This window comes from Branchiostoma belcheri, unplaced genomic scaffold (assembly GCF_001625305.1).
Source record: "Branchiostoma belcheri isolate BF01 breed outbred unplaced genomic scaffold, Haploidv18h27 scaffold108, whole genome shotgun sequence".
Lineage (NCBI taxonomy): Eukaryota > Metazoa > Chordata > Leptocardii > Amphioxiformes > Branchiostomatidae > Branchiostoma > Branchiostoma belcheri.
In genome coordinates this window covers 367,302-378,542 of record NW_017802469.1, presented here as the reverse complement: position 1 = coordinate 378,542, position 11,241 = coordinate 367,302, and the positions used below count along the sequence as shown (strand labels likewise).

Sequence of the window (11,241 nt, the reverse complement as noted above, 5' to 3'; positions counted from 1 at the left end):
AAAAAAGGAAACTCGAATTAAATGTTTAAAAAATGTAAACTATAATTAAATGTGTAAAAAAAGTAGTAAACTATAATTAAATGTTTAAAAAACATTGCAAACCTCTGCTAAAAACGTTTTGCTAAAAAGAGTTTGCCATCATTTCTGTATCCTGATTCTTTCCAAAATCATCAATAGATTCTCTAATACTAAGTACTAGGCTTACCTCTGGAAAAAGTATTTAAAATCTTCTATCAGTTCTTAAACCAAATGATTCATGTATACAAACATGTACACTTTAAGAAGAATAACATCCTTGAGAAAGGTACTACTGTTGCTGATGAATAAAGTAATGATCATGTTCTCATCAATCAATATACTGAATCACTCAAAATAGTCAAGCTATTGCATTATAATAATTGTATTATACATACATTGTACATTCACATTGATATAATTTTTATGTATCATTTTGTATTTAAATTCTTTGGAGTGTAATCTGAACATTTTTTGCTTCATTCTTGTCTTGTCATACATGTACTGAAGGATGTGGCAGTTAACAAACTGAATATCAGTTGTCTTGTACATGTACATGTACTACTACTAATTTCTAAACGTAAGGAACAGATATGTTGCACCAATGGGTGATGTGAAATAAAATAGAAGTAACACTTGCAAAGGAAATGCATAATGTTTACCTTTGGATACAGTCTGCAGTTCAATTCTTACTCAAACACATTCACATATTACAGTGTACCTGTCTAGTATATGATGACAGGAGTCTAAGTCCAGAGCAGACCATGAAATTGCAACATTATGTAACCCAACACCAGTTACCATGGTGACAGACCTCAACAAATCAGGTCATTGGTCAGCTCAGAGGTCACTGAGCAGAAGAACTAAGAGGAAGAAGAAGAAACTGTGCAAAAAAATATGTTTTCCTTTGGTAAACATAAAAAAGCAAACAAACAACAAGCTTTGATAAAAAGAGTGTGTGATGTCTGTAACTCAGTGTATCAGACCTGTTATTGCTCTGATATACTCGAAAAGGACTCAAATCCCTATATAGTATAAGTGCTGTAAAAACTAAGGTCCAGAACTGTACTGGAATTTGAACCTGCAACCTTCAAGTGATTTAGAAGTACAGGTCGTATTTTGGGAAGATGGTGACAGTGTGATTTCGTGAAGTCACCACAAGTTGCCCCTCCCCACCTGTAGCCACATGCGATGGTTTTTCTACATTAGCGACGGTGCGGATATGCTCTCCGTCGCGTGTGAACATCTCTACCCGACCGTTACCACTGTCAGCTACGATCAGATGGCCCAAACTATCCACACAGATGCCCATTGGAGACTTTAGATTCCCCGGCCCACTACCTGTACCACCAAATTTCACAAGGAACTCTCCATTCTTGTCATACTTGAAGACAAAGTTGGCCTTCGTGGATGCATCGGTGATGTAAATATTACCATCATTGTCTACCACAACTCCCAGTGGGGTGCCCAGTTCTTGCCCAAATGTACGCACTATGGACCCGTCACGCCCAAACACCTCTGCTCCAGTGGTCATTATAACGATAACGTTGTCAGATAATGTGTCCAGCGCAATCCCAAAGGCCATTAATCCAGGCTTTAGTGATTTAACTCTATCACTGACTAGGCCTTCATTACTGTACTTAACAACAGCATCTCCTTTGTCCTTATTTCTACTGAAGAGCACCCACAGGGCGCCGCTACGGTCCATGGCGATGTCACGTGGTCGCAATTTTCTGGTGGGGAATTTGCGAAGGAAAGTGCCGTTCATGTTGAACACTTGGATTCGGCGGTTATGCTCGTCCGTCACAAAGATCTGGTCATCGGTGGACACGGCCAGACCAATTGCAAATGGAGAGTTGAACTCGCCAGGTTCTTTTCCGAAACCTCCAAATGTGATTCCTGAAGAAGAAATGGCACGTGTACGACTTTTAGAGTTTTACAGAATACGTAAGGCCACCCCGACTTAATTTTATGGATGACATCCTCCGAAGACCCCGAAACTAGTGCGCGCGGGCGAATAGAAAAAAAATCCGGCCAAAATAGAAATGCTACTAAACCACAGGAATACAAAACTTGTGAATTTGTGGCAGTACTTAGCGATGTATACGACAAGCTGGCAAATGCTGGCTTGTTTGCGGAATTTATGACTTGGCACTGTACGTATTATGTATTACGAGTTCTTGAGTTGTGGAGCTTCAGTAGCCTGGGTGTCCGGCTCCGTATTGTCGCTAACTACCATGGACTACCCAGGCCTGGAGCCAGGACAGAGCCTCGGTGGATGTGATCTTTTTTTTTTAAACCGGCGAAAATCAAAGCAATGTCATCCATAAAATTAAGTCAGTGTGGCCTAAGGAAGTGCTTAGAAACAAAATACAATATCATACGATTCAGAAATGTTTGTTGTAAATGACCCTTCACCAAATCACTCACTAGACTAGCATCTGACATCATTATTAATTATACCTAATATGAGTAATGTTTGTTTCTTTCTTCATCTTTAGATTGTAAACAAACAAACAATTTTTAGATTGTATAGTCCATGTATTCTTGAAATTTTGAGTACAGTTCAAAAAATTAGTCAATCTTTTATTTATTTCAGAGGAGAATTGTAGTTACTTTTTTAAACTTTTGTTTGACAAAAATTGACAAACTTGAAGTTTGTTGATCATACAATATTATTATAGTTATTCTGTTATTCTTGTACCTTATATCATTCAACAGCTTATTTTCTTCTACAAATTTAACCCATTTGTAAGTTTCAAACTATTTGTCCTGATTTTACACAAAAATATAAGTTGGTTACAAACATACCATCAGTGCTTTCAAGGATGGGTGGGTTGGTACTTGGGAACCCAGCAGAAGTGGTGACATCCAGTTCTGTACTCCAGTTTCCGGAGACTTGAGCAGAGCTTGACTGGAGTAGAAAAACAGTAAGAGAAAATATGTAACTATGTCACATATACAAACATTTGTACTATGTAACATTAAATAAAACATTTCTTACAATTTTGATGAGATTGCACTTTAAATTGCTTACATGTACTTCTAGACTTAACTTCTATGATTGTGAATAACAAAACCAATAAGCACCCATTTTCTCAGGATAGCTAATACTGATAGTATACACCTGGCCACTGCTTAGGCCACGCCAATTTAATTTGTTGCTTCTTGGATCGCCTTTTTTTTTATTTGCAAAAAAAAAATTTTTTTTTGGTTCTAAATTAACTGCAAAATGCTCAATGAAAGACATATTTTGGCCCCAATGGTTGAAGAAAGTCCTTTTCTTCCTACTTCTTAAAGTTTTTCAATGTAACAATGCAATTTTGTTTCATTAAAGTTCAAAATCTATTGTTTTTAATTATAAACCAGCCTGGTATGTTCACTTCATGGCTCATATTGTAATATTTCCAGCTATCATGGGGTACCTTGGCCTGTTTTTTTTCCCCTGTCGCTTCATATTTGTTTCCGAAAAAAATCCGAGAAACAACAAATTAAATTGGTGTGGCCTTAACATGATTGTGTTACATTGTATCTGACAGATGGACTCTTCATTTTCACCTGAAACTGAAAGCATGCCCCCAAATTTAATTGCTGCAAATTTAGTATGCATTTACCAGGTTTTAACAACATTTCTTTACCATTTGCATGTCTGTGTGCCCGCCATGGTGGAACATTGCTACCAGAATTCCTATGATGATGACCAACCGAACAAGGCAAACTGCCGAAGCAATGACAGTGACCAGGATGGCATGTACCGGATAGGCAGGATCACCGGTGGTGGTATCTGTAGGCTCTTGGCCGGTGTCATCAGTGTCATCTTCTCTTGTGATAGCATCAGGGTCGGATTGGTTGTCCTGATTGTCCATGCGGAGGCCTAGGAAAAAAATGTGTTTCCTGTTTCTCGACCTACACTAGAAAAACCTGCTGACCCTGGACTTTTTTGGGGGGTGGATCCCTGGAAGGGACAATTTTTCGAGCTGATCAACCTTTTCTAGCTCCATGATCTGACACCTGAGTGATAAAACATTGTACGATTGCTTTCTAACATTGACAGTCAATGAAAATAAAAGTATGCTCATGCAACTTTTACTTTGTTAAACTGTATTGTATAAACTGGACCCCTATATAGGTATCACTAAAGTCAAAGAAAAAAGAAAAAAAGATAATCCCTATCTACTGACCCTAAGTTTTTCAGGACTGAAACACAACATGTTCTAATGCAAATATGGAATGAATCTATTTTTATTGTTGCATGTGCTGTAATAGAATACAGAATTTTAGGTACAAACTCATCTCTGTGAGGTGAAAGTCTACACTGAAATTGAGATACATGTACATGTTTTCTCTTGTCTTACTCTATTTGATGTTGTTTGACAAGTTTTCTTCTGCCTGTGTTACAGACAGGGATCACCAACTGGTTGCTGAGATACAGTCAGAAGTCTAAATGTTCCTGCTGATACTGTCAAACAGTATCCTCCAGTGGACAAGGGGGAGAAAGCAATGCCCCAGCGCCACCTAGCTTTCTTCAAAAGAAGCACAAGGACAGGCTAGGCCTGATCAGTCTGAAGAAGTTCTAAAGTGTGTCAAGCAAAGAGATGTCAAAATTGGATCTGAAGAGAGAGAGAGGAGATAGAGAGAGAGAGAGAGAGAGATCCTACTTCATCTATATTTCTGAGACATCAAAATGGATCAGAAGTGCCTGGGTGTGAACTACCAGTACATGTAAGGCCATGTTGATTTGATTATATGGATGACATCCGCGTGCGCATGAATTTTTGGTCGTTTCCAAAAAAAAAAAGTTTTTAACCACACTGTAACGTTAAATCATACAAAACAGTTGCAAAATGAGAAAATACAAAATGTATATACCGTAAGTTGAAAAAAAAAATTACATTGGAAAATGATGCCAAAGTTGTACAATGCCAAAATAAAACGAAAAAGACAAAAATGTAAAGAAATGAATTTGAATACATTATTTGCCAAACCATACTTTGTGTCATTTGTTCAACCTTCAAAACCACTTAGATTTTATAATGAAAGCAAGTTTTTTTTTGCCAAACTTTTCTTTTTATTTGCACGCTCGCATTACTTTTAGGGTTCCCAGAGGATGTCATCCATATAATGAAATCAACATGGCCATAAAAAAATGAAATGAAAATGTGATGGCAAACAAATAATCACTGCTGCAGCAGTTATGGAGGCAGCTTAGCCAACACATTGGTTTATATCACCATGGATCAAAAGAACCCCATAATGGTGAAAACAATCACTGCAGTTCAAAGCTGGAGTAATCTCTCTTCAAAAGACAAACAACTTTAATTGAAGTCCCGATAAACTACATGGGGGCCTGCTTGCCTTTTTTTGTAAGGCGTAATAAGGTTTTTTAGTCTCGGTAATCCGTAGGCAGCCTCCCCAAAAATCAACGTAATTCGTAATAGAACATTAGCCGCAAAGTGTAAAGTCATAATCAGCTCTGAAACTTTACCGTAATTTGTAATCGGCTGCAAAAATTTCGCGTAATTCGTAATAACTAACCCCCCCATGCAGGCGCTCCTACATTTTTCCTTCTGGGTTCAGAAGTATTGTGTTGGGTGGATGACCTGTAGCATGACTAAATTGCGTTTGTTGCGGCCGCCCGCCCCAAAGGTTGATGCCCCCAGAGGTGGGGGTCATTAACCCACAGCCAAGAGCTTGTGCATTTAAAACACATGCTAGCTGACTTCATGTACAAGAAACAATGGTTGCATTTAGGGTTTACATCATACAATCCCCTCCACAGTTCCAGTATACGCAAGAAAATCCAAAACACTTATACCAGAAGTCTTAAATCTCTAATTCCTTGTTGTTATTAAGCACCCAGCACCGGTGCAATAGGTAGAGTGCTCGCTTTGTAACCGGGAGGTCGTGAGTTCAAACCCCGGTTTGGTCATACCAAAGACTTTAAAAATGATACACACTTCTTTCTCTGCATTCAGCACATATGAGAAAGAGTGTGGGAAGGTCAAACACACAACACTACCAGTGTGCTAGCCCCTTGCTGTAGTGCCTTGCACAACTGTGTGTCGCCCAAGGGCTACGAAATGGAGATGGGCACCACCCTACGCTCGGCATAAGAGCACGGGAGACCTTCATCTTCTTCTATTATGCACCCTATCCTTCTCCCGGCCCAGTGAGCTAGACTAATTAATTGAAAACTCAATGAAGCATAAGCTGAACATTCGAAATAATTAATTTAGCACACTCTCAAGGCACTTGTGTTCATGGTTTTGTACCATGCTTCAAGTTTGTCAAAAATCATACATAAAATCCTCCAGACAGTCCTTAAACAACAAAAGTTTTTTTTTGTTTTCTTTGCTGACTGAGAGGGCCCAAAATACAAATTTCAAAATGTCTGAGGTAACAAAATATTAGCAGGAAACTGACACAAGCTATAAGACATGTTGTACCAAAATGTCTATGACTTGGCACTTACTGTTGGTAAGATCAGTCCTTAGTTACTGCTGTTGGCTCTCTAAACTGTCAGAATTCCGCTGTTTCCAGTTCAACTGCTGAAGTCAGGAGAAACAACGACTTACCAGCTCGCAGGTCTGGTGTAGACTAATCTGCAGATTAAGTTGATAGCATGGTGATGAAACAGTGTGTATTTATTCACAAGTCTGTAACCATATAAGGGTAATCTCTGGTCCAATCACTATGCTGGACCAATCACAATTGCCCACCACTAGATCCATACATAAGCCCTTATGATCATAAGGCCACAGCAAGTAATTTTTATGGATGACATCAGCGCGCGCATTAATTTTAGCCTGATTTTGGAAAAAGAAAACAAGAAATTTTGTTGCCTTCTGACAGTGGTCACCATGCCGAAAGTGGGCAAAGATGTCTGCCATGCCGGAAGGTGGATAGCAGATAACTATGAAGAGAGGAGACAAGAAAAGGCTCTGATTTAATGTTTTGTTTCTTACTTTGATGCAGTGATATGTGATGCTGGCTGTGTATATGTGATGTTCCCACTGAATCAAAACCATTTGTACAATGATTGAGTTATAATTTTCAAATGCAGGAACCTTGTTTTTTTCGCCTGCTCGCATTAGATTTGGAGTCTGCGGAGGATGTCATCCATAAAATTTACATGCTGTGGCCTTATGATCATTATACAGGGAACATTATTTGAAGATTGTTTACGCATACAACATATTGCAAATGATATACAAACACTACATTTGTGAGCAAGCTAAAGTGCAGCATATTTCACTCCATCTTCCCATGCAAAATTGGGCAATTTCATATCAGCTTGAGCTATAAATTGAGGTTCATTTCTTTATTTATTTTGAAGATTGTGTCTGTCCTTGGTGCTGAAAACATGATCCTTCAGCATTTTCACATTCCACGACATGTTTCTAACATTTGGTTCATACTTCATAGCCCATTTTAGCATGTAACATCTAAAATTTCTTACGGAACAGTCCTATCTATGAAATAGTCATTTTTCTCAATTTGCAAAGCATTCATAGTTTTGCATAACAAATTGTAGCTTGTTAGCGTTCTATGTTCCAAGCAGCTTTATGAATTGCCTGGATGGTGAAATATTACATGCTCTCGACCAAATTTTGGGCATGAAAGGTTTTAAAATCAAGTTGCCAAGAATGGACCTTATTTTAAGTTCATCTTTTGTAACAGAAAAAAAAAAGCAGTAGAAAATTGGTTGAAGGAGCCTCTAACAGTGTATTTGAGGTCAGGACATTGTTGGGGAATGTTTGGGCCATTACACTTTAAGTTAAATTTGCTTTATCCGATTGGCGATTGCCAAAATTTGGTCAGGAGAATACTCACAATTTTGGCGCCAAAATGGGTCTTTAAATTACTAGATCAGCTGGTTGGTGCACGTGCTTTTTTTACCCACAGTGCATCGCGCCGTGGACCCGCCATTTCCGAAGAAGAAGAAGACAAGATGGCGACTAGGCATCGCAGAGAAGAAATAACTCCCGGAAAATTCGTGCTTTGCGCCATGCAACGCCAAGTTCTGGAGGTGAGGACGATTTAACTTTGTTGTTTGTACGTCTGTGTCCTGCTTGGTCCGATATTTAGTGCAAATTTGACGTTTTTGTGTAGAATACTGAAAGGAAAGTGTTCTGGCCTCCGCACGTGTTGAAAATATTTCTGTGTCACTGTCAGCCACGTCTTTGAAAATGTGCAAATTTTACTTGGTATTTGACGTCTGTCTATTCTACTCTAACGTGTAGTAGGTCGAAGAAACGACCACTGTTCCCAGAAAGTTTCGTAAAACATTCTCATGCGCCTAATAAAAAATAATTTGTGTTGCCGATTTTGTCCACGTGTTCCGGGGAGCTAACCCACCCACCGCCACCCATACAAATTATGTACCACTATTTGTTGGCCTAAACTAATTTTATGGCTTTAGTTCGAATTAGACTACCTTTTTACGGGTAAACATGCATAAATCGTGTGCTGGTTTGGCACATTTCCCAACACGTAGGAGCAAGGGCCCCAGCATTTTATTTTTACAAGTTTACATATAGTAAAACAAAGGAGGACAACATCAGTATTAAGTTAAAACATAAAAGTCTATGAGATTGTATAAAAGCTATAATATTAACTATTGTACAACACTTTAAGCCAATGCTAAAACTTTCCTCTTATTCTGAGGCAGTCCTTTAGTACATTGATGATTGTCTTGTCAAAAATAAAACAACATCAGGATGCTAGCAGCTTGTTTTGCCTCTTGTCTATGAATTTACTTCTTCGTTGAGTGGAAAGGCATATAGTGGACAATTTTACAACTTTCTACCTTAAGTTCTAGTTACATGTATATATTTCATACATTTGTAGTTATAGTTGGGGAAAAACTTCATGCTTTTTTTATTATTGGTATTGCTATGGAGCATTGCTCAACTTGCTTTCTCAGCCAAACATACCAGGCCATCATTTTCTTCTCGATAAGATTGTTGTATCCTTTAACATTGTACATGTATGTACAAATGTTTAACACACTAAGCTTCCCCTTCATGGGACTCACACAGTTTTACTTCCACACCCATATCCTCTAGATTGTAAAAAATATAATTACATGTATTATGCCTTGAGATGGTTTACTGGTTAATACATTCTTACAAACACACTTATCACAAAAACACATGTCTTCAAACTTACCCTCACGTCAAGACGACTAATTCTACCCAATTTAGTTTTATCACACATATTTTGAACATTGTTTTTTTTTATTAACTTCAAAGTTAGCTGTCAAGGCCATAGCTTGTGTTTTTGTACTTGCCTAGGGGGAAATAGTTGCACTCACTTCACACACATAGTTAGCCTTAATGTTGCAAGAAGCAGCAGTCCACTTGCCTACGTGGTAAATGTTAACAGACAATACAGTACAGTCCACGCCGGGGTTAAACATATGTGAAGGTTGGCGATTATGCCAGTTTGACCAGCCTGCAAGCGGCGTCCCATCCTCCCACATCAAGACTCCGTGCTGTACCTGGTCTGTCAAACCAATCCAGATGACCACCTGGAATTTCCATAAGACAGGGTTCTGAATCTGAAATTGTTCGACCAGGAAGTCGTTTGTTGCCTTGTCTTTAGGCATAACCAGGTGCCCATCATCGGCTTCACAAACAGACTTGGCATCAGTGTAGTTCTTAAATTCAGAGGAGAATTTGAAGCACCTGTTCTGGAACTGTACATAATAGCCTCTGGGACATGACAAGACACTGGTGAAGACGCCACTTGAGACGCTCAAGACGCCACTTGCAGACTTGCTGATGCAAGCTGTAAGGTAGAGGATAAGAAAATACTTCATGCTACATGTACATAACTACTAACAGTAACTATAAATCTTGAAATTCTAGTACCTGGTCTGAGAGATTTTCTTTTCAGAGGCACTGTGAATACACTGACAGTTGCATTGTTTTACCACTTTAATATTGTTTCAACTATGAATTTAAAACTCTCAGAAAAGCTCCTTTCTCCATCTATCATTGCCAGAATACATGCAAGTCCACGCCCCCACTCCTGCAAGAAAAATAAAATTAATGTACAAGTCTACACGATGTTGTACAGCACACTTTCAGCTATGATTTTAGAAACTTGCAAGCAAACTGCATAGTTTGCAACAATACAGTTATTCTTTACATCTACATTTAGCTGTTTTTCAGTTAATTTATATTGTACATGTATGATATAATTATATTGCAAAACTGACCTTTCTTATGGAGCCAGAGTTCTGTGGTCACATTCCTGAGCTGCCTCTGTAAGTCAGCGTTATGCTTCTTTAACTCAGCAATAAGAGCCTCCTGAAATGATAAAAATTGTTTTCAAAGAGAATTTTCAATCTAGATTTAAACTCTTCAAGGTCAGTGTAGGGACTTGGAACAGACTTACACTTACCTGACTGGCACATGACGTGTCTCCTCCTCCCATGTTGTGCCCAGGCAGGTTGATGTTAATGTTGACAGGGCCGTTCCCAGACTTTCCATCAATCACTTGCCCTGAAGCCTGCAGCATAGGCACCAGAAGTGCCAAGATCATAAGCACCATTTTCGTGCTCATGGTTCCTTTTCCATGGACAAACTTAAAATTTTTCAGCAACTTTTCTAACTGCGCCACTGCTGTCTCTCCAGGGATTGATACCTAATACACTTGTTGTTGACATTACCAACGTAGTTCAAAGTCTATACCATCTACCATAAAAGCCTGGAAACTTAAGACTGGTGGTTTTTGTTAACGTTTTTTTTGCATCTCATGGTTGAAGCAAGGGTGTCAAGAGAAGGTCAATAAAGACCTTCTGAAACTCAATGTATTAAGTTAAACATTATTTGGTTGCGTGGGGGGGGGGTTGTTTCCCTTTACTTCTACAACATGCCTATAACATACTTGTGATAGTTGTTCTGAACTAACACACACTGTCACCTGAATACCTTGTACATCACACCTTGGACACTTAGCAGCTTTTGTTACCTTTGTAGGTCACAGAGAGGTGAATATGTCTTCACTAGTATTGATTGTTCCAGTTAATCTGATATGCTGAAGTTCACATACAGACTGATAAGTTTTTGCTTTGGATGGATTTAATCTCCATGTGTTCCCTCAGGCATTAAACTTCTACAAATGTAAAAGAACCCAACGCACTCACTGAGTAGAGAAGGGGTGATCCAATGTCTCTCTCTTTCTCTAAGACTATCTTTGCCAAAAAGGCAAGCTGCT

The 11,241-nt window shown here is 38.7% G+C and overlaps 1 protein-coding gene across 1 annotated transcript; it reads right to left on the bottom strand.

Annotated features, from left to right (window-relative positions):
• Positions 1 to 8,642: 8,642 nt before the first annotated feature.
• LOC109480321 (low affinity immunoglobulin epsilon Fc receptor-like) lies at positions 8,643 to 10,654 on the bottom strand. Its single transcript, XM_019782515.1, has 3 exons — positions 10,426 to 10,654; positions 10,241 to 10,331; positions 8,643 to 9,807 (listed from the first exon to the last, which is right to left on the bottom strand). Exons 1-3 carry the CDS (start codon positions 10,585 to 10,587, stop codon positions 9,308 to 9,310), a joined length of 753 nt encoding a protein of 250 aa, XP_019638074.1. The 5' UTR covers positions 10,588 to 10,654; the 3' UTR covers positions 8,643 to 9,307.
• Positions 10,655 to 11,241: the final 587 nt, after the last annotated feature.